The sequence below is a fragment of the Bombina bombina genome, chromosome 4 (assembly GCF_027579735.1).
Source record: "Bombina bombina isolate aBomBom1 chromosome 4, aBomBom1.pri, whole genome shotgun sequence".
Classification (NCBI taxonomy): Eukaryota; Metazoa; Chordata; class Amphibia; order Anura; family Bombinatoridae; genus Bombina; species Bombina bombina.
Genome location: NC_069502.1, coordinates 16100374 through 16125397, shown reverse-complemented (window position 1 = coordinate 16125397; position 25024 = coordinate 16100374). Strand labels below are relative to the sequence as shown.

Genomic DNA, 25024 nt, shown 5'->3' with positions numbered 1-25024 from the left:
TAGAAAACCAGAAGCAACTAAAAAGTGAGACTGAAATAATGTGAAAAAAACTGGCGCCAAGTATGACGCCCACATTTTTGGCGCCAAGTATAACGCCCACATATTTTGGCGCCAAGAATGACGCCCATATTTTTTGGCGCCAAAAAAACGTCCGCAATACACATGCGTAAAAAAAAATGACGCAATTACGTGAAAACTTCCGGCGCCAACTATGACGCCGGAAATGACAACATTTTTGTGCCAAAAAAGTCTCGCGCCAAGAATGACGCAATAAATAGAAGCATTTTCTGCAACCGCGAGCCTAACAGCCCGCAATTTTGAAAAAAAGTCAATTGAAAATTTTAAGGTAAGAAAAAATAAAATTTAAATGCATTTTCCCAAAAAAATGAAACTGACAGTCTGAATGAAGGAATACTGATTATCCTGAATCATGGCAAATATAAGTTTAAACACATATATTTAGAACTTTACATGTAAAGTGCCGAACCATAGCTTTGAGTGTCATAAATAGAAATAAGATTTACTTACCCTAAGACACTCATCTACATATAGTAGTACTGAAACAGAATCAGTAGAGGTAATAGTATATAAGAGTATATCGTCGATCTGAAAAGGGAGGTAGGAGAAGAAATCTCTACGACCGATAACAGAAAACCTATGAAATAGATCCCCTAGAGGAAGACCATGGTATTCAAATAGGCAATACTCTCTTTACATCCCTCTGACATTCACTGCACTCTGAGAGGAAAACCGGGCTTCAGCCTGCTGCGAAGCGCATATCAACGTAGAATCTAGCACAAACTTACTTCACCACCTCCATGGGAGGCAAAGTTTGTAAAACTGAATTGTGGGTGTGGTGAGGGGTGTATTTATAGGCATTTTGAGGTTTGGGAAACTTTGCCCCTCCTGGTAGGAATGTATATCCTATACGTCACTAGCTCATGGACTCTTGCTAATTACATGAAAGAAATAGCTCCAGTTAGGTCTCCTTGTTCCATGCCAGTTTGGATGTCGTTGTAAACTTTTAGGAGGGTAGTTGTAGTGGAGTGATTCAGGCGAAAATCCGACTGAAGAATGGTCATATAGCTAGATTGTTGGTAATACTCACATAGTTGCGTATGGACGCATTTTTCTAAGATTTTTGACAATACTGGGAACAAAGGTATTGGGTGATAGGCACTACTCTTGCAGTCTTCCAAAGTTTGGGTATGTATCCCAACACCAAGGATTCATTAATTAGGGTTGTGACAGGCTTAGCAATTGCCAGGGCACTGAGCTTCAACAGCATTGCTGGGATTTGATCAGGTCGACTGGTTTTTCATTTTTAGATTATTAAGGTGTTTCTTAATGACATTGATAGGTACAGGTCTAAAATTGAACTTCTCTATATTGGGTCTTTGCTGTTTTAGTGGGGTCTGATCCACATTTGTAGTTTCAGGATGCATGCCATTTATTAGTTTGTCAATCAGGGTGGTGGAGCATCCGACAAAATAATTGTTAATGGCATTTGATACTTCTAAGGGGAGTTGCAGGGTATGGTAAGTTATTTATGACTTTCCAAAACTTTCTATGATTTGATATGTTATTGTTCAGATTTTCACAGAAATATTGGGCCTTGGCCAATTTTGTTTGTTTAGTGCATATATTTCGCCATTTTCTATATACACAGTGATCGTTCATAGAGCCAGTATGCTTGAACTTTGACCACAATGAATCCCGAAACTGGTACATTTGAATGAGGTCAGCTGTGATCCAATTCATATGCGCTCCTTTTACTCTCACCTTACGCAGCGGGGCATGTAAATTCCAAACTTGTAGGAGTTCGGACTGAAGGAATTTAACTGCAGAGTCTAGATATGGGATTAAGTTTAATCTGTGCCAGGGGAGGTTCTTAATGTCATTTAGAAATGATTGAAGATTACACTTTTTTGAAGGACCTTGTGATTTTAACCTTGGGAGAGGATTTAGTTGCCTTTATTTTGCGCACGCAGTACACTAAGCAGTGGTCACTGAAATTGTTAGGGAGAACACCTGCCTCCTGGATTCGGTTGGGAGAAGTGGAGAGAATCCAGTCGAGCAGGGTATGATTATGGCTTTTGATGTTTATGCGAGTTGGGGAGGAGATTAATAGCGTTAGCTGCAAAGATTTAAACAGCGAGCTGTTATTTTTTGGATTCAGCCAATCAATATTAAAATCTCCAAAGACCAAAATTTCACTTTTTGGGTTTTGAGCTATGGTTTCACTAAGGAGATGGGCTATGTCAGAAAGGGAATGCACAGGGGAGCTAGGTGGGCGGTAGATTCCTGCAACAATGATTGATCTACTGAACGGGATCTCAATTTTGCCAGAAAGGAAATCAAAGGTGGCAGGAGAGCTAGATTTTTGTAAGGGGGTGAATTTTATGGAATTGCCAACATAAATTACAATACCGCCTCCTCTCTTTGCTCTATCATTTCTATGGCATGAATATCCATGTATTGCACTGGCAGAGTCAGGTATTTTTGTGGTTATCCACGATTCAGAAATCACAATGATTTTCGGCTTGTATTGTAAACACCAAGCTTGCATTGTATCGATTTTTGGTAGCAAGCTGCGGATATTACAGTGCACAAAGGAGAGGCCTTTTTAGCTGTAAGGCTAGGAATGGAATTTGCTGGGGGACCAGGGTTAGACTCTACATCATTTGCAAGGGAAAGTAACATAAGGAATAGGAATTTGGACATAATTTTTGATTGGCCATAAAGTGAATGGGATACTTTATAATTTTGTGAGGTGGGGGTAGGAAGGCTGTTTTTTATAACTCTCCACCAGCACTCGGCAGATAAGTTACAGCAACAGAGCAGGCCATGGTGTATGAAAATTTGTTTTCCAGTTTGAGGTGTGTGCTTATGGCGGTAGTGATGTGAACAAAATTGGAGTGAGAAAAGGGTTATTACGAATAACAGCAGGGTCATATTTGGATTCATGTTAGTGGTATGAGATGTGTAGATGAAAATAAAAACTCAAATAGTAAAAAATAAATAAAAATTATATAATATTGAGATGTGATATATAGCTACTTGTAGGGAGAGAGGTTATGTATTCTATAGGGTTAAGTGAATGGAAGGATGTGCTGATCAGTGATTGTACCTGTCATTTCAGGAGAATGAAAGTTGTGTGGGAGACTATCTATAAATGAGGAAATGAGCTTGGGGTGGGTGGGGTGAGGAGCGGGGTGGGAGGGAAATTGTCTTCCAGAAGGCTACCTGCTGCTTGCAAAGGGCAGTTTAACAGCTGAATGAAAATCCTTGTATTTTCTTGGAGTTCTGGGGCAGGAATTTAATTGTTAGTTTAAACTTCGTTTTTTTAATTTGACAGATAAGTTTTAATTTAATTTAAAAAAAGGGAAATTGTAATTTTAATATAAAGTTAGGGGGGGCGTTAGGTTTAGGGGTTACTAGATTAAATTAGTTTATTGCAATGTAGGGGGCTTTCACAGTTTAGGGGTTTATAGTTTAATTCAGTATATTTTGTTGTGGTTTAGGGGTTAATAGGTTTATTATAGTGGCGGCGATGTCGGGAGTGGCAGATAAGGGGTTAATAACTATAATATAGTGTTTGCGAGGCGGGAGGGCCTCGGTTTAGGGGTTAATAGGTAGTTTATGGGTGTTAGTGTACTTTTTAACAGTTTAGTTATGAGTTTTATGCAAAAAAACTGTTACATAAAACTCATAACTACTTGTCTAAGATAGTGTAACGCAAGCTTTTAAGCCTCACCGCAAAACTCGTAATGGCTGCATTGCTGTTTTAATGCTGAAATGGCCATTTTTTTAAGCGTTAAAACATGAATGCAAAACTTGTAATCTAGGTGTTTGTATTTGCAGTTCATGTAGTTCACGTTGTCCTACAATTCAGTTATGTTTAGTTTGCAAAAATACAGTTATTTACCCTGTCCTGACACGCGGATATAGACCGGTCACTGCCTCTGTCGCCGACTGAAATCCAAAATGTTGAGCAACATCTTTACTGACAAAAACCTGCAGCAAGAAAAGAAAAATAAAAGGAGGAAATATATACAGAGACATAGACACTATAGAGAGCCAGCACACAGACAAACAGGTAGCTCGTGCACAGTGGTATATAGAGAGCCAGAACACAGACAAACAGGTAGCTGGTGCACAGTGGTATATAGAGAGCAAGAACACAGACAAACAGGTAGCTGGTGCACAGTGGTATATAGAGAGGCAGAACACAAACAAACAGGTAGCTGGTGCACAGTGGTATATAGAGAGTCAGAACACAGACAAACAGGTAGCTGGTGCACAGTGGTATATAGAGAGCCAGAACACAGACAAACAGGTAGCTGGTGCACAGTGGTATATAGAGAGCCAGAACACAGACAAACAGGTAGCTGGTGCACAGTGGTATATAGAGAGCAAGAACACAGACAAACAGGTAGCTGGTGCACAGTGGTATATAGAGAGCCAGAACACAGACAAACAGGTAGCTGGTGCACAGTGGTATATAGAGAGCAAGAACACAGACAAACAGGTAGCTGGTGCACAGTGGTATATAGAGAGCCAGAACACAGACAAACAGGTAGCTGGTGCACAGTGGTATATAGAGAGCAAGAACACAGACAAACAGGTAGCTGGTGCACAGTGGTATATAGAGAGCCAGAACACAGACAAACAGGTAGCTGGTGCACAGTGGTATATAGAGAGCAAGAACACAGACAAACAGGTAGCTGGTGCACAGTGGTATATAGAGAGGCAGAACACAGACAAACAGGTAGCTGGTGCACAGTGGTATATAGAGAGCCAGAACACAGACACACAGGTAGCTGGTGCACAGTGGTATATAGAGAGCCAGAACACAGACAAACAGGTAGCTGGTGCACAGTAGTATATAGAGAGCCAGAACACAAACAAACAGGTAGCTGGTGCACAGTGGTATATAGAGAGCCAGAACACAGACAAACAGGTAGCTGGTGCACAGTGGTATATAGAGAGCCAGAACACAGACAAACAGGTAGCTGGTGCACAGTGGTATATAGAGAGCCAGAACACAGACAAACAGGTAGCTGGTGCACAGTGGTATATAGAGAGCAAGAACACAGACAAACAGGTAGCTGGTGCACAGTGGTATATAGAGAGCCAGAACACAGACAAACAGGTAGCTGGTGCACAGTGGTATATAGAGAGCCAGAACACAGACAAACAGGTAGCTGGTGCACAGTGGTATATAGAGAGCCAGAACACAGACAAACAGGTAGCTGGTGCACAGTAGTATATAGAGAGCCAGAACACAAACAAACAGGTAGCTGGTACACAGTGGTATATAGAGAGCAAGAACACAGACAAACAGGTAGCTGGTGCACAGTGGTATATAGAGAGTCAGAACACAGACAAACAGGTAGCTGGTGCACAGTGGTATATAGAGAGGCAGAACACAGACAAACAGGTAGCTGGTGCACAGTGGTATATAGAGAGCAAGAACACAGACAAACAGGTAGCTGGTGCACAGTGGTATATAGAGAGCAAGAACACAGACAAACAGGTAGCTGGTGCACAGTGGTATATAGAGAGTCAGAACACAGACAAACAGGTAGCTGGTGCACAGTGGTATATAGAGAGCCAGAACACAGACAAACAGGTAGCTGGTTCACAGTGGTATATAGAGAGGCAGAACACAGACAAACAGGTAGCTGGTGCACAGTGGTATATAGAGAGGCAGAACACAGACAAACAGGTAGCTGGTGCACAGTGGTATATAGAGAGCAAGAACACAGACAAACAGGTAGCTGGTGCACAGTGGTATATAGAGAGTCAGAACACAGACAAACAGGTAGCTGGTGCACAGTGGTATATAGAGAGGCAGAACACAGACAAACAGGTAGCTGGTGCACAGTGGTATATAGAGAGCCAGAACACAGACAAACAGGTAGCTGGTGCACAGTGGTATATAGAGAGCCAGAACACAGACAAACAGGTAGCTGGTGCACAGTGGTATATAGAGAGCCAGAACACAGACAAACAGGTAGCTGGTGCACAGTGGTATATAGATAGGCTGACCATATTTCCTTGAGACAAAAACGGGACATTGAGATGTAGAAAACGGGACAGGGTTAATATTCTTTATTCATAGGAAAAAAACATAATTTATGCTTACCTGATAAATTTATTTCTCTTGTAGTGTAGTCAGTCCACGGGTCATCCATTACTTATGGAATATATCTCTTCCTAACAGGAAGCTGCAAGAGGATCACCCAAGCAGATCTGCTATATAGCTCCTCCCCTCACATGTCATATTCAGTCATTCGACCAAAGCAGACGAGAAAGGAGAAACCATAGGGTGCAGTGGTGACTGTAGTTTAATTAAAATTTAGATCTGCCTTAAAGACAGGGCCGGCCGTGGACTGACTACACTACAAGAGAAATAAATTTATCAGGTAAGCATAAATTATGTTTTCTCTTGTTAAGTGTAGTCAGTCCACGGGTCATCCATTACTTATGGGATACCAATACCAAAGCTAAAGTACACGGATGAAGGGAGGGACAAGGCAGAAACATTAAACAGAAGGAACCACTGCCTGAAGTACCTTTCTCCCAAAAATAGCCTCCGAAGAAGCAAAAGTGTCAAATTTGTAAAATTTTGAAAAGGTGTGAAGTGAAGACCAAGTCGCAGCCTTGCAAATCTGTTCAACAGAGGCCTCATTTTTAAAGGCCCAGGTGGAAGCCACAGCTCTAGTGGAATGAGCTGTAATCCTTTCAGGAGGCTGCTGTCCAGCAGTCTCATAGGCTAAACGTATTATGCTACAAAGCCAAAAAGAGAGAGAGGTAGCGAAGCCTTTTGACCTCTTCTCTGTCCAGAGTAAACAACAAACAGGGAAGAAGTTTGACGAAAATCTTTAGTTGCCTGCAAATAGAACTTCAGGGCACGTACCACGTCTAGATTATGCAAAAGTCGTTCCTTCTTTGAAGAAGGGTTAGGACACAGTGATGGAACAACAATCTTTTGATTGATATTCCTGTTAGTGACCACCTTAGGTAGGAACCCAGGTTTAGTACGCAGAACTACCTTGTCTGAATGAAAAATCAGATAAGGAGAATCACAATGTAAGGCAGATAACTCAGAGACTCTTCGAGCCGAGGAAATAGCCATCAAAAACAAAACCTTCCAGGATAACAGCTTGATATCAATGGAATGAAGGGGTTCAAATGGAACGCCTTGAAGAACATTAAGAACTAAGTTTAAGCTCCACGGCGGAGCAACAGTCTTTAACACAGGCTTAATCCTAGTTAAAGCCTGACAAAAAGCCTGAACGTCTGGAACTTCAGCCAGACGTTTGTGTAGAAGAATAGACAGAGCAGAAATCTGTCCCTTTAACAAACTAGCAGATAAGCCCTTTTCTAAACCCTCTTGTAGAAAGGACAATATCCTAGGAATCCTAACCTTACTCCATGAGTAACTCTTGGATTTGCACCAATATAAATATTTACGCCATATCTTATGGTAAATTTTTCTGGTAACAGGCTTCCTAGCCTGTATTAAGGTATCAATAACTGACTCCGAGAAGCCATGCTTTAATAGAATCAAGCGTTCAATCTCAATGCAGTCAGCCTCAGAGAAATTAGATTTGGATGGTTGAAAGGACCCTGAATTAGAAGGTCCTGTCTCAGAGGCAGAGACCACGGTGGAGAGGACGACATGTCCACTAGGTCTGCATACCAGGTCCTGTGTGGCCACGCAGGCGCTATCAGAATCACCGAAGCTCTCTCCTGTTTGATCTTGGCACTCAAACGAGGAAGCATCGGGAATGGTGGAAACACATAAGCCATGTTGAAGACCCAAGGGGCTGTCAGAGCATCTATCAGCACCGCTCCCGGGTCCCTGGACCTGGATCCGTAACAAGGAAGCTTGGCGTTCTTACGAGACGCCATGAGATCCAGATCTGGTTTGCCCCAACGATGAATCAGTTGAGCAAAGACCTCCGGATGAAGTTCCCACTCCCCCGGATGAAAAGTCTGGCGACTTAGAAAATCCGCCTCCCAGTTCTCCACGCCTGGGATGTAAATCGCTGACAGGTGGCAAGAGTGAGACTCTGCCCAGCGAATTATCTTTGAGACTTCCAACATCGCTAGGGAACTTCTGGTTCCCCCTTGATGGTTGATGTAAGCCACAGTCGTGATGTTGTCCGACTGAAATCTGATGAACCTCAGAGTTGCTAACTGAGGCCAAGCTAGGAGAGCATTGAATATTGCTCTTAATTCCAGAATATTTATTGGGAGGAGTTTCTCCTCCTGAGTCCATAATCCCTGAGCTTTCAGGGAGTTCCAGACTGCACCCCAGCCTAGAAGGCTGGCGTCTGTTGTTACAATCGTCCAATCTGGCCTGCGAAAGGTCATCCCCTTGGACAGATGTGGCCGAGAATGCCACCATAGAAGAGAATCTCTGGTCTCTTGATCCAGATTTAGTAGGGGGGACAAATCTGAGTAATCCCCGTTCCACTGACTTAGCATGCACAATTGCAGCGGTCTGAGATGCAGGCGCGCAAATGGTACTATGTCCATTGCCGCTACCATTAAGCCGATTACTTCCATGCACTGAGCTACTGACGGGTGTGGAATGGAATGAAGGACACGGCAAGCATTTAGAAGTTTTAATAACCTGGCCTCTGTCAGGTAAATTTTCATATCTACAGAATCTATAAGAGTCCCTAGAAAGGGAACTCTTGTAAGTGGAAATAGAGAACTCTTTTCCACGTTCACCTTCCACCCATGCGACCTCAGAAATGCCAGAACTATCTCTGTATGAGACTTGGCAGTTTGAAAACTTGACACTTGTATCAGAATGTCGTCTAGGTACGGAGTCACCGCTATGCCTCGCGGTCTTAGTACCGCCAGAAGTGAGCCCAGAACTTTTGTAAAGATTCTTGGAGCCGTAGCTAATCCGAAGGGAAGAGCTACAAACTGGTAATGCCTGTCCAGGAAAGCAAATCTTAGGTACCGATAATGATCCTTGTGAATCGGTATGTGAAGGTAGGTATCCTTTAAGTCCACTGTGGTCATGTACTGACCCTCTTGGATCATGGGAAGGATGGTTCGAATAGTTTCCATCTTGAATGATGGAACTCTTAGAAATTTGTTTAGGATTTTTAAGTCCAAGATTGGTCTGAAGGTTCCCTCTTTCTTGGGAACCACAAATAGATTTGAATAGAATCCCTGCCCGTGTTCCGTCCGCGGAACTGGGTGGATCACCCCCATTAGTAAGAGGTCTTGTACACAGCGTAGAAACGCCTCTTTCTTTATTTGGTTTGCTGATAACCTTGAAAGATGAAATCTCCCTCGTGGAGGAGAAGTTTTGAAGTCCAGGAGATATCCCTGAGATATGATCTCCAACGCCCAGGGATCCTGGACATCTCTTGCCCAAGCCTGGGCGAAGAGAGAAAGTCTGCCCCCCACTAGATCCGTTTCCGGATAGGGGGCCCTCTCTTCATGCTGTCTTGGGGGCAGCAGCAGGTTTCCTGAGGTAGAGCATGGCCCTTACCTCCCGTAATGTCAGCTATAATTTCTTTCAAGCCGGGCCCGAATAAGGTCTGCCCTTTGAAAGGAATATTAAGCAATTTAGATTTAGAAGTCACGTCAGCTGACCAGGATTTAAGCCATAGTGCTCTGCGCGCTTGGATGGCGAATCCAGAGTTCTTAGCCGTAAGTTTGGTTAAATGTACGACGGCATCAGAAACAAATGCGTTAGCTAGCTTAAGTGCTTTAAGCTTGTTCATAATTTCATCCAATGGAGCTGTGCGAATGGCCTCTTCCAGAGACTCAAACCAGAATGCCGCCGCAGCAGTGACAGGCGCAATGCATGCAAGGGGCTGTGAGATAAAACCTTGTTGAACAAACATTTTCTTAAGGTAACCCTCTAATTTCTTATCCATTGGATCTGAAAAGGCACAACTATCCTCCACCGGGATAGTGGTACGCTTAGCTAAAGTAGAAACTACTCCCTCCACCTTAGGGACCGTCTGCCATAAGTCTCGTGTGGTGGCGTCTATAGGAAACATTTTCCTAAATATGGGAGGAGGGGAAAAAGGCACACCAGGTCTATCCCACTCCTTGCTAATAATCTCTGTAAGCCTTTTAGGTATAGGAAACACGTCAGTACACACCGGTACCGCATAGTATCTATCTAACCTACATAATTTTTCTGGAATTGCAACCGTGTTACAATCATTCAGAGCCGCTAATACCTCCCCTAGCAATATGCGGAGGTTCTCAAGCTTAAATTTAAAATTAGAAATCTCTGAATCCAGTCTCCCTGGATCAGATCCGTCACCCACAGAATGAAGCTCTCCGTCTTCACGTTCTGCAAACTGTGACGCAGTATCTGACATGGCTCTCACCTCATCCGCGCGCTCTGTCCTTAACCCAGAGCTATCGCGCTTGCCTCTTAATTCTGGCAATTTAGATAATACTTCTGTCATAACAGTAGCCATGTCTTGCAAAGTGATTTGTAAGGGCCTCCCTGATGTACTTGCCGCCACAAAATCACGCACCTCCTGAGCGGGAGGCGAAGGTACTGACACGTGAGGAGAGTTAGTCGGCATAACTTCCCCCTCGTTGTCTGGTGATAATTTCTTTACATGTAAAGATTGACTTTTATTTAAAGTAGCATCAATGCAATTAGTACACAAATTTCTATTGGGCTCCACATTGGCCTTTAAACATAGTGAACAAAGAGATTAATCTGTGTCAGACATGTTTAAACAGACTAGCAATGAGACTAGCAAGCTTGGAAATACTTTTCTAAATAAATTTACAAGCAATATAAAAACGCTACTGTGCCTTTAAGAAGCACAAAAAGCTGTCACAGTTGAAATAACAATGAACCAAAATAGTTATAGCAACCAATTTTTCACAGTAAATGTATTAAGTTAGCAAAGGATTGCACCCACCAGCAAATGGATGATTAACCCCTTAATACCCAAAAACGGATAACAATTTAATAATTAACGTTTTTCTCACAGTCAAAACACACTGTCACAGGTCTGCTGTGACTGATTACCTGCCTCAAAATGAATTTTGAAGACCCCTGAGCTCTCTAGAGACGATCTGGATCATGGAGGATGAAGTAGACAGATTGTGACTGAATTTTTACTGCGCAAAAAAGCGCTAAAATAGGCCCCTCCCACTCATATTACAACAGTGGGGAAGCTCAGATAACTGTTTCTATGCAGAAAACAAAGATGGCCATGTGGTAAAAATCATGCCCCAATAAGTTTTATCACCAAGTACCTCACAAAAAACGATTAACATGCCAGTAAACGTTTTAAACATACATTTGAAAAGTTATGAAGTGTTATTAATAAGCCTGCTACCAGTCGCTTTTACTGCAGTTAAGGCTCATACATTATTTCAGTATTAACAGTATTTTCAGAGTCAATTCCATTCCTTAGAAAAATACATTCAGTGTACACACACTCATCAGCCTAATACCAGTCGCTATCACTGCATTTAAGGCTGAACTTACGTTACATTGGTATCAGCAGTATTTTCTCAGTCAATTCCATTCCTCAGAAAAATAATTACTGCACATACCTCATTTGCAGGGGGGCCCTGCATGCTATTCCCCTTCTCTGAAGTTACCTCACTCCTCAGTTGAGAACAGCCAGTGGATCTTAGTTACGTCTGCTAAGATCACAGAAAACGCAGGCAGATTCTTCTTCTAATGCTGCCTGAGAATAAACAGCACACTCCGGTGCCATTTAAAATAACAAACGTTTGATTGTAGAAATAAACTAAGTTAAAAAACACCACAGACCTCTCACAGCGACCTATCTTTAGTTAGGCTGCAAGAGAATGACTGAATATGACATGTGAGGGGAGGAGCTATATAGCAGCTCTGCTTGGGTGATCCTCTTGCAGCTTCCTGTTAGGAAGAGATATATTCCATAAGTAATGGATGACCCGTGGACTGACTACACTTAACAAGAGAAAGTAAGATTTTAACAAAAGTTAACTGTTATGATATGAATATAAACTATTGAGCCAACAATGATCCTTCAGTGACAGAATAACTCATACAAAAAGTTTTAGGTAGACGTAGAGCTATAACATCTAAGTACCAATCCACAGTGTTTTCACAATGTTCTCATGATCTAAATTGGGAATGTGATGTGTACATTTTTAATCACATGCCCTTAACTCAATGTTTCCAAATTTAAATTATCCTTTATGTTGTCAAGGCAAATTCCCCCATATTAACTGATTTAAAGGGTAAAAGTGTAGCCTCTGAACAGGCGTTTGGTTTGAAGATCTGGATTAGTAGTTGTAGATTTTTTTTTAGCCGAGTTGCCAAAATCATTGTTACATGGTGGAAGAACTGAGAAAAATATGGAAATAGTTACTTGATAATGATAACCATTATTTATAACATCTGTACAACCAGCACTGCAGCATAATAATATAATAATAATAATAAGCATAATTAATGACAATTAAATTGATTGACAGGCACAGACACTGGTCTTACCTTGGCCGTGCACAATTCTTGCAGAACTTAGACAGTTGATCTACTTGATCACTATGTTTGTATGTTCACAATGTGACACAAGAAGATGGCAAGAATTATCTCTCTGGTGATGGTCAGCCGCTAATTCGGATGTTGGCAGAGGCAGAAGATGATCACATCAGATGATGACAAATCTAATCCAACTCCTGTCCTTACTAGGCACTAGCTAGTAGTTCTAACTTCCCTCTCGTGACCAGTCTCTCTCCTTAGCTCAGTCTGAAAGCTCACGACTGAGTACTGACCTGCTGTCACTTGCTTTCCTAATTTTGAGTGCGGGCAACATAGAAGCGTTGCTGTGGATCATGTGGACACGGCCACCCAACCCTGCAGTTAAAAAAAAAACTGCCCTCCCCGCCCTGGGAAGTTTAAAAGTTTTTAATAAGTGATGTGTGTGCTAAAAAATTACACTTGCGCTGGCCGTACGGTCTGATAACCCTCAAAACGGGACAAAATGAATATTTTTAAAGAAACGACGGGACGGGGGAAGAAACATGAAATAACGGTACTGTCCCTTTCAAAACGGGACGTATGGTCAGCCTATATATAGAGAGCCAGAACACAGACAAACAGGTAGCTGGTGCACAGTGGTATATAGAGAGCAAGAACACAGACAAACAGGTAGCTGGTGCACAGTGGTATATAGAGAGCCAGAACACAGACAAACAGGTAGCTGGTGCACAGTGGTATATAGAGAGCAAGAACACAGACAAACAGGTAGCTGGTGCACAGTGGTATATAGAGAGCTGGTGCACAGTGGTATATAGAGAGCTGGTGCACAGTGGTATATAGAGAGCCAGAACACAGACAAACAGGTAGCTGGTGCACAGTGGTATATAGAGAGCAAGAACACAGACAAACAGGTAGCTGGTGCACAGTGGTATATAGAGAGCCAGCACACAGACAAACAGGTAGCTGGTGCACAGTGGTATATAGAGAGGCAGAACACAGACAAACAGGTAGCTGGTGCACAGTAGTATATAGAGAGACAGAACACAGACAAACAGGTAGCTAGTGCACAGTGGTATATAGAGAGACAGAACACAGACAAACAGGTAGCTGGTGCACAGTGGTATATAGAGAGGCAGAACACAGACAAACAGGTAGCTGGTGCACAGTAGTATATAGAGAGACAGAACACAGACAAACAGGTAGCTAGTGCACAGTGGTATATAGAGAGACAGAACACAGACAAACAGGTAGCTGGTGCACAGTGGTATATAGAGAGTCAGAACACAGACAAACAGGTAGCTGGTGCACAGTGGTATATAGAGAGCCAGAACACAGACAAACAGGTAGCTGGTGCACAGTGGTATATAGAGAGGCAGAACACAGACAAACAGGTAGCTGGTGCACAGTGGTATATAGAGAGGCAGAACACAGACAAACAGGTAGATGGTACACAGTGGTATATAGAGAGCCAGCACACAGACAAACAGGTAGCTGGTGCACAGTGGTATATAGAGAGGCAGAACACAGACAAACAGGTAGCTGGTGCACAGTGGTATATAGAGAACCAGAACACAGACAAACAGGTAGCTGGTGCACAGTGGTATATAGAGAGCCAGAACACAGACAAACAGGTAGCTGGTGCACAGTGGTATATAGAGAGCCAGAACACAGACACACAGGTAGCTGGTGCACAGTGGTATATAGAGAGCCAGAACACAGACAAACAGGTAGCTGGTGCACAGTGGTATATAGAGAGACAGAACACAAACAAACAGGTAGCTGGTGCACAGTGGTATATAGAGAGCCAGAACACAAACAAACAGGTAGCTGGTGCACAGCGGTATATAGAGAGCCAGAACACAGACAAACAGGTAGCTGGTACACAGTGGTATATAGAGAGCAAGAACACAGACAAACAGGTAGCTGGTGCACAGTGGTATATAGAGAGCCAGAACACAAACAAACAGGTAGCTGGTGCACAGTGGTATATAGAGAGTCAGAACACAGAGAAACAGGTAGCTGGTGCACAGTGGTATATAGAGAGCCAGAACACAGACACACAGGTAGCTGGTGCACAGTGGTATATAGAGAGACAGAACACAGACAAACAGGTAGCTGGTGCACAGTGGTATATAGAGAGCCAGAACACAAACAAACAGGTAGCTGGTGTACAGTGGTATATAGAGAGCCAGAACACAGACAAACAGGTAGCTGGTGCACAGTGGTATATAGAGAGCCAGAACACAGACAAACAGGTAGCTGGTGCACAGTGGTATATAGAGAGCCAGAACACAGACAAACAGGTAGCTGGTGCACAGTGGTATATAGAGAGCCAGAACACAGACAAACAGGTAGCTGGTGCACAGTGGTATATAGAGAGCCAGAACACAGACAAACAGGTAGCTGGTGCACAGTGGTATATAGAGAGCCAGCACACAGACAAACAGGTAGCTGGTGCACAGTGGTATATAGAGAGCCAGAACACAAACAAACAGGTAGCTGGTGCACAGTGGTATATAGAGAGCCAGAACACAAACAAACAGGTAGCTGGTGCACAGTGGTATATAGAGAGCCAGCACACAGACAAACAGGTAGCTGGTGCACAGTGGTATATAGAGAGACAGAACACAGACAAACAGGTAGCTGGTGCACAGTGGTATATAGAGAGCCAGAACACAAACAAACAGGTAGCTGGTGTACAGTGGTATATAGAGAGCCAGAACACAGACAAACAGGTAGCTGGTGCACAGTGGTATATAGAGAGACAGAACACAGACAAACAGGTAGCTGGTGCACAGTGGTATATAGAGAGCAAGAACACAGACAAACAGGTAGCTGGTGCACAGTGGTATATAGAGAGGCAGAACACAGACAAACAGGTAGCTGGTACACAGTGGTATATAGAGAGCCAGAACACAGACAAACAGGTAGCTGGTGCACAGTGGTATATAGAGAGCAGAACACAGACAACAGATAGCTGGTGCACAGTGGTATATAGAGAGCCAGAACACAGACAACAGGTAGCTGGTGCACAGTGGTATATAGAGAGCAGAACACAACAAACAGGTAGCTGGTGTACAGTGGTATATAGAGAGCCAGAACACAGACAAACAGGTAGCTGGTGCACAGTGGTATATAGAGAGTCAGAACACAGACAAACAGGTAGCTGGTGCACAGTGGTATATAGAGAGCCAGAACACAGGAGCAAACAGGTAGCTGGTGCACAGTGGTATATAGAGAGCCAGAACACAGACAAACAGTAGCTGGTGCACAGTGGTATATAGAGAGAGCAGAACACAGACAAACAGGTAGCTGGTGCACAGTGGTATATAGAGAGCCAGAACACAGACAAACTGGGCTGGTACAGTGGTATATAGAGAGCAAGAACACAGACAAACAGGTAGCTGACACAGTGGTATATAGAGAGCAAGGAACACACAGACAAAACAGGTAGCTGGTGCACAGATGGTATATAGAGAGCAAGAACACAGACAACCAGGTAGCTGGTGCTACAGTGGAGTATATAGAGAGCAAGAAACTCAGACTAACGGTAGCTGGTGCACAGTGGTATATAGAGAGACAGAACACACGACTAACAGTAGCTGGTGCACAGTGTATATAGAGAGCCAGAAACTCAGACAAACAGGTAGCTGGTGCACAGTGGTATATAGAGAGGGCCAGAACACAGACAAACAGGTAGCTGGTGCACAGTGGTATATAGAGAGGCAGACACACAGACAAACAGGTAGCTGGTAGCACAGTGGTATATAGAGAGGCAGAACACAGACAAAACAGGTAGCTGGTGCACAGTGGTATATAGAGAGCCAGAACACAGACAAACAGGTAGCTGGTGCACAGTGGTATATAGAGAGGCAAGAACACAGACAAAACAGGTAGCTGGTGCACAGTGGTATATAGAGAGGCCAGAAACCAGACAAAACAGGTAGCTGGTAGCACAGTGGTATATAGAGAGCAAGAACCACAGACAAACAGGTAGCTGGTGCACAGTGGTATATAGAGAGCCAGAACACAGACAAACAGGTAGCTGGTGCACAGTGGTATATAGAGAGGCAGAACACAGACAAACAGGTAGCTGGTGCACAGTGGTATATAGAGAGCCAGAACACAGACAAACAGGTAGCTGGTGCACAGTGGTATATAGAGAGGCAGAACACAGACAAAACAGGTAGCTGGTGCACAGTGGTATATAGAGAGCCAGAACACAGACAAACAGGTAGCTGGTGCATCAGTGGTATATAGAGAGCCAGAACACAGACCAAACAGGTAGCTGGTGCACAGTGGTATATAGAGAGACAGAACCAGACAAACAGGCTAGCTGGTGCACAGTGGTATATAGAGAGCCAGAACACAGACAACAGGTAGCTGGTGCACAGTGGTATATAGAGAGCCAGAACACAGCACAACAGGTAGCTGGTGCACTGTGGTATATAGAGAGGCAGAACACAGACAAACAGGTAGTGGTGCACAGTGGTATATAGAGAGGCAGAACAAGACAAACAGGTAGCTGGTGCACAGTGGTATATAGAGAGCCAGAACACAGACAAACAGGTAGTGGTGCACAGTGGCTATATAGAGAGCCAGAACACAGACACACAGGTAGCTGGTGCACAGTGGTATATAGAGAGTCAGAACACAGACAAACAGGTAGCTGGTGCACAGTGGTATATAGAGAGCAGAACACAGACAAACAGGTAGCTGGTGCACAGTGGTATATAGAGAGCCAGAACACAGACAAACAGGTAGCTGGTGCAAAGTGGTATATAGAGAGGCAGAACACAAACAAACAGGTAGCTGGTGCACAGTGGTATATAGAGAGCCAGAACACAGACAAACAGGTAGCTGGTGCACAGTGGTATATAGAGAGCCAGAACACAGACAAACAGGTAGCTGGTGCACAGTGGTATATAGAGAGCCAGAACACAGACAAACAGGTAGCTGGTGCACAGTGGTATATAGAGAGCCAGAACACAGACAAACAGGTAGCTGGTGCACAGTGGTATATAGAGAGCCAGAACACAGACAAACAGGTAGCTGGTGCACAGTGGTATATAGAGAGCTGACACAGATAAACAGGTAGCTGTGCACAGTGGTATATAGAGAGCCAAGAACACAGACAAACAGGTAGCTGGTGCACAGTGGTATATAGAGAGCAAGAACACAGACAAACAGGTAGCTGGTGCACAGTGGTATATAGAGGGCAGAACACAGACAAACAGGTAGCTGGTGCACAGTGGTATATAGAGAGACAGAACACAGACAAACAGGTAGCTGGTGCACAGTGGTATATAGAGAGGCAGAACACAGACAAACAGGTAGCTGGTGCACAGTTGGTATATAGAGAGGACAGAACACAGACGAACAGGTAGCTGTTGCGACAGTGGTATATAGAGAGGCCAGAACACAGACAAACAGGTAGCTGGAGCACAGTGGTATATAGAGAGCCAGAACACAGAACAAACAGGTAGCTGGTGCACAGTGGTATATAGAGAGGCCAGAACACAGACAAACCAGGTAGGCTGGTACACAGTGTGTATATAGAGAGCCAGAAACACATACAAACAGGTAGCTGGTGCACAGTGGTATATAGAGAGCCAGAACACAGACAAACAGGTAGCTGGTGCACAGTGGTATAATAGAGAGCCATAACACAGACAAACAGGTAGCTGTGCACAGTGTGTATATAGAGAGGCCAGAACACAGACAAACAGGTAGCTGGTGCACAGTGGTATATAGAGAGCCAGAACACAGACAAACAGGTAGCTGGTGCACAGTGGTATATGAGAGCCAGAACACAAGACAAACAGGTAGCTGGTGCACAGTGGTATATAGAGAGGCAGAACACAGACAAACAGGTAGCTGGTGCACAGTGGTATATAGAGAGCCAGAACACAGACAAACCAGGTAGCTGGTAGCACAAGTGGTATATAGAGAGCCAGAACACAGACAAACAGGTAGCTGGTGCACAGTGGGTATATAGAGAGCCAGATCACAGACAAACAGGTAGCTGGTGCACAGTGGTATATAGAGAGCCAGAACACAGACAAACAGGTAGCTTGGTGCACAGGGGTATATAGAGAGCCAGAACACAGACAAACAGGTAGCTGGTGCACAGTGGTATATAGAGAGACAGAACACAGACAAACAGGTAGCTGGTGCACAGTGGTATATAGAGAGCCAGAACACAGACAAACAGGTAGCTGGTGCACAGTGGTATATAGAGAGGCAGAACACAGACAAACAGGTAGCTGGTGCACAGTGGTATATAGAGATGCAGAACACAGACAAACAGGTAGCTGGTGCACAGTGGTATATAGAGAGCCAGAACACAGAACAAACAGGTAGCTGGTGCACAGTGGTATATAGAGAGCCAGAACACAGACAAACAGGTAGCTGGTGCACAGTGGTATATAGAGAGCCAGAACACAGACAAACAGGTAGCTGGTGCACAGTGGTATATAGAGAGCCAGAACACAGACAAACAGGTAGCTGGTGCACAGTGGTATATAGAGAGCCAGAACACAGACAAACAGGTAGCTGGTGCACAGTGGTATATAGAGAGCCAGAACACAGACAAACAGGTAGCTGGTGCACAGTGGTATATAGAGAGCCAGAACACAGACAAACAGGTAGCTGGTGCACAGTGGTATATAGAGAGCCAGAACACAGACAAACAGGTAGCTGGTGCACAGTGGTATATAGAGAGCCAGAACACAGACAAACAGGTAGCTGGTGCACAGTGGTATATAGAGAGTCAGAACACAGACAAACAGGTAGCTGGTGCACAGTGGTATATAGAGAGGCAGAACACAGACAAACAGGTAGCTGGTGCACAGTGGTATATAGAGAGCCAGAACACAGACAAACAGGTAGCTGGTGCACAGTGGTATATAGAGAGCCAGAACACAGACAAACAGGTAGCTGGTGCACAGTGGTATATAGAGAGGCAGAACACAGACAAACAGGTAGCTGGTGCACAGTGGTATATAGAGAGCCAGAACACAGACAAACAGGTAGCTGGTGCACAGTGGTATATAGAGAGACAGAACACAGACAAACAGGTAGCTGGTGCACAGTGGTATATAGAGAGCCAGAACACAGACAAACAGGTAGCTGGTGCACAGTGGTATATAGAGAAGCCAGAACACAGACAAACAGGTAGCTGGTGCACAGTGGTATATAGAGAGTCAGAACACAGACAAACAGGTAGCTGGTGCACAGTGGTATATAGAGAGCCAGAACACAGACAAACAGGTAGCTGGTGCACAGTGGTATATAGAGAGCCAGAACACAGACAAACAGGTAGCTGGTGCACAGTGGTATATAGAGAGCCAGAACACAGACAAACAGGTAGCTGGTGCACAGTGGTATATAGAGAGCCAGAACACAGACAAACAGGTAGCTGGTGCACAGTGGTATATAGAGAGCCAGAACACAGACAAACAGGTAGCTGGTGCACAGTGGTATATAGAGAGCCAGAACACAGACAAACAGGTAGCTGGTGCACAGTGGTATATAGAGAGCAGAACACAGACAAACAGGTAGCTGGTAGCACAGTGGTATATAGAGAGCCAGAACACAGACAAACAGGTAGCTGGTGCACAGTGGTATATAGAGAGCCAGAACACAGACAAACAGGTAGCTGGTGCACAGTGGTATATAGAGAGCCAGAACACAGACAAACAGGTAGCTGGTGCACAGTGGTATATAGAGAGCCAGAACACAGACAAACAGGTAGCTGGTGCACAGTGGTATATAGAGAGCAAGAACACAGACAAACAGGTAGCTGGTGCACAGTGGTATATAGAGAGCCAGAACACAGACAAACAGGTAGCTGGTGCACAGTGGTATATAGAGAGGCAGAACACAGACAAACAGGTAGCTGGTGCACAGTGGTATATAGAGAGGCAGAACACAGACAAACAGGTAGCTGGTGCACAGTGGTATATAGAGAGGCAGAACACAGACAAACAGGTAGCTGGTGCACAGTGGTATATAGAGAGCAAGAACACAGACAAACAGGTAGCTGGTGCACAGTGGTATATAGAGAGCCAGAACACAGACAAACAGGTAGCTGGTGCACAGTGGTATATAGAGAGGCAGAACACAGACAAACAGGTAGCTGGTGCACAGTGGTATATAGAGAGCAGAACACAGACAAACAGGTAGCTGGTGCACAGTGGTATATAGAGAGGCAGAACACAGACAAACAGGTAGCTGGTGCACAGTGGTATATAGAGAGCCAGAACACAGACAAACAGGTAGCTGGTGCACAGTGGTATATAGAGAGTCAGAACACAGACAAACAGGTAGCTGGTGCACAGTGGTATATAGAGAGCCAGAACACAGACAAACAGGTAGCTGGTGCACAGTGGTATATAGAGAGCCAGAACACATACAAACAGGTAGCTGGTGCACAGTGGTATATAGAGAGCCAGAACACAGACAAACAGGTAGCTGGTGCACAGTGGTATATAGAGAGCAAGAACACAGACAAACAGGTAGCTGGTGCACAGTGGTATATAGAGAGCCAGAACACAGACAAACAGGTAGCTGGTGCACAGTGGTATATAGAGAGTCAGAACACAGACAAATCAGGTAGCTGGTGCACAGTGGTATATAGAGAGTCAGAACACAGACAAACAGGTAGCTGGGTGCACAGTGTATATAGAGAAGCCAGAACACAGACAAACAGGTAGCTGGTGCACAGTGGTATATAGAGAGCCAGAACACAGACAAACAGGTAGCTGGTGCACAGTGGTATATAGAGAGTCAGAACACAGAACAAACAGGTAGCTGGTTGCAGAGTGGTATATAGAGAGCCAGAACACAGACAAACAGGTAGCTGGTGCACAGTGGTATATAGACGAGCCAGAACACAGACACAGCAGGTAGCTGGTGCACAGTGTATATAGAGAGCCAGAACATCAGACAAACAGGTAGCTGGTGCACAGTGGTATATAGAGAGCCAGAACACAGACACACAGGTAGCTGGTGCACAGTGGTATATAGAGAGCAAGAACACAGACAAACAGGTAGCTGGTGCACAGTGGTATATAGAGAGCCAGAACACAGACAAACAGGGTAGCTGTGCACAGTGGTATATAGAGAGCAGAACACAGACAAACAGGTAGCTGGTTCACAGTGGGTATATAGAGAGCCAGAACACAGACAAACAGGTAGCTGGTGCACAGTGGGTATATAGAGAGCCAGAACACAGACAAACAGGTAGCTGGGTGCACAGTGGTATATAGAGAGCCAGAACACAGACAAACAGGTAGCTGGTGCACAGTGGTATTAGAGAGCAGAACACAGACAAACAGGTAGCTGGTGCACAGTGGTATATAGAGAGCAAGAACACAGACAAACAGGTAGCTGGTGCAAAGTGGTATATATAGAGGCAGAACACAGACAAACAGGTAGCTGGTGCACAGTGGTATATAGAGAGCCAGAACACAGACAAACAGGTAGCTGGTGCACAGTGGTATATAAGAGCCAGAACACAAACAAACAGAGCTGGTGTACAGTGGTATATAGAGAGCCAGAACACAGACAAACAGGTAGCTGGTGCACAGTGGTATATAGAGAGACAGAACACAGACAAACAGGTAGCTGGTGCACAGTGGTATATAAAGCAAGAACACAGACAAACAGGTAGCTGGTGCACAGTGGTATATAGAGAGGCAGAACACAGACAAACAGGTAGCTGGTACACAGTGGTATATAGAGAGCCAGAACACAGACAAACAGGTAGCTGGTGCACAGTGGTATATAGAGAGCCAGAACACAGACAAACAGGTAGCTGGTGCACAGTGGTATATAGAGAGCAAGAACACAGACAAACAGATAGCTGGTGCACAGTGGTATATAGAGAGCCAGAACACAGACACACAGGTAGCTGGTGCACAGTGGTATATAGAGAGACAGAACACAGACAAACAGGTAGCTGGTGCACAGTGGTATATAGAGAGGCAGAACACAGACAAACAGGTAGCTGGTGCACAGTGGTATATAGAGAGTCAGAACACAGACACACAGGTAGCTGGTGCACAGTGGTATATAGAGAGCCAGAACACAGACACACAGGTAGCTGGTGCACAGTGGTATATAGATAGCCAGAACACAGACAAACAGGTAGCTGGTGCACAGTGGTATATAGAGAGCCAGAACACAGACAAACAGGTAGCTGGTGCACAGTGGTATATAGAGAGCCAGAACACAGACAAACAGGTAGCTGGTACACAGTGGTATATAGAGAGCCAGAACACAAACAAACAGGTAGCTGGTGCACAGTGGTATATAGAGAGCCAGAACACAGACACACAGGTAGCTGGTGCACAGTGGTATAGAGAGACAGAACACAGACAAACAGGTAGCTGGTGCACAGTGGTATATAGGAAGAGGCAGAACACAGGACAAACAGTAGCTGGTGCACAGTGGTATATAGAGGAGCCAGGAACACAGGACCAAACAGGTAGCTGGTGCACAGTGGTATAGTAGAGAGCCAGAACACAGACAAACAGGTAGCTGGTACACAGTGGTATATAGAGAGCCAGAACACAGACAAACAGGTAGCTGTCACAGTGGTATATAGAGAGGCAGAACACAGACAAACAGGTAGCTGGGTGCACAGGGTAATATAGAGAGCCAGAACACAGACAAACAGGTAGCTGGTGCACAGTGGTATATAGAGAGCCGAACACAAGACAAACAGTAGCTGGTGCACAGTGGTATATAGAGAGCCAGAACACAGACAAACAGTAGCTGGTACACATGTGGTATATAGAGAGTCAGAACACAGACAAAACAGTAGCTGGTGTACGAGTGGTATATAGGAGAGGCCTGAACACAGACCAAACAGGTAGCTGGTGCACAGTGTGTATATAGAGATCAAGAACACAGACAAACATGTAGCTGGTACACAGTGGTATATAGAGAGCCAGAACACAGACAAACAGGTAGCTGGTGCACAGTGGTAATAGAGAGCCAGAACACAGACAAACAGGTAGCTGGTGCACAGTGGTATATAGAGAGGCAGAACACAGACAAACAGGTAGCTGGTGCACAGTGGTATATAGAGAGACAGAACACAGACAAACAGGTAGCTGGTGCACAGTGGTATATAGAGAGCCAGAACACAGACAAACAGGTAGCTGGTGCACAGTGGTATATAGAGAGCCAGAACACAGACAAACAGGTAGCTGGTGCACAGTGATATAGAGAGGCAGACACAGACAAACAGGTAGCTGGTACACAGTGGTATATAGAGAGGCAGAACACAGACAAACAGGTAGCTGGTGCACAGTGGTATATAGAGAGCCAGAACACAGACAAACAGGTAGCTGGTGCACAGTGGTATATAGAGAGCCAGAACACAGACACACAGGTAGCTGGTGCACAGTGGTATATAGAGAGCCAGAACACAGACACACAGGTAGCTGGTGCACAGTGGTATATAGAGAGCAAGAAACACAGACAAACAGTAGCTGGTGCACAGTGGTAAATAGAGAGCCAGAACACAGACAAACAGGTAGCTGGTGCACAGTGGTATATAGAGAGCAAGAACACAGACAAACAGGTAGCTGGTGCACAGTGGTATATAGAGAGCCAGAACACAGACAAACAGGTAGCTGGTGCACAGTGGTATATAGAGAGACAGAACACAGACAAACAGGTAGCTGGTACACAGTGGTATATAGAGAGTCAGAACACAGACAAACAGGTAGCTGGTGCACAGTGGTATATAGAGAGCAAGAACACAGACAAACAGGTAGCTGGTGCACAGTGGTATATAGAGAGCCAGAACACAGACAAACAGGTAGCTGGTACACAGTGGTATATAGAGAGACAGAACACAGACAAACAGGTAGCTCGTGCACAGTGGTATATAGAGAGTCAGCACACAGACAAACAGGTAGCTGGTGCACAGTGGTATATAGAGAGGCAGAACACAGACAAACAGGTAGCTGGTGCACAGTGGTATATAGAGAGCCAGAACACAGACAAACAGGTAGCTGGTGCACAGTGGTATATAGAGAGCCAGAACACAGACAAACAGGTAGCTGGTGCACAGTGGTATAGTAGCCAGAACACAGACCAGAACACAGACATACAGTTGGTAGCTGGTGCACAGTGGTATATAGAGAGCAAGAACACAGACAAACAGGTAGCTGGTGCACAGTGGTATATAGAGCAAGAACACAGACAAACAGGTAGCTGGTGCACAGTGGTATATAGAGAGCCAGAACACAGACACACAGGTAGCTGGTGCACAGTGGTATATAGAGAGCCAGAACACAGACACACAGTAGCTGGTGCACAGTGGTATATATAGAGAGCCAGAACACAGACAAACAGGTAGCTGGTGCACAGTGGTATATAAGAGAGCCAGAACACAGACAAACAGGTAGCTGGTGCACAGTGGTATATAGAGAGGCAGAACACAGACAAAAGTAGCTGGTGCACAGTGGTATATAGAGAGCCAGAACACAGACAAACAGGTAC

At 44.6% G+C, this 25024-nt stretch overlaps 1 protein-coding gene across 1 annotated transcript in view; it reads right to left on the bottom strand.

Annotated features, from left to right (window-relative positions):
- KHK (ketohexokinase) overlaps positions 1 to 25024 on the bottom strand; it is a gene marked incomplete in the record, with an annotated part of 128180 nt that overhangs the window by 45578 nt on the left and 57578 nt on the right. Inside the window, 1 exon segment of the mRNA XM_053709405.1 lies at positions 3929 to 4017. Coding sequence (XP_053565380.1) covers positions 3929 to 4017 — 89 coding nt within the window.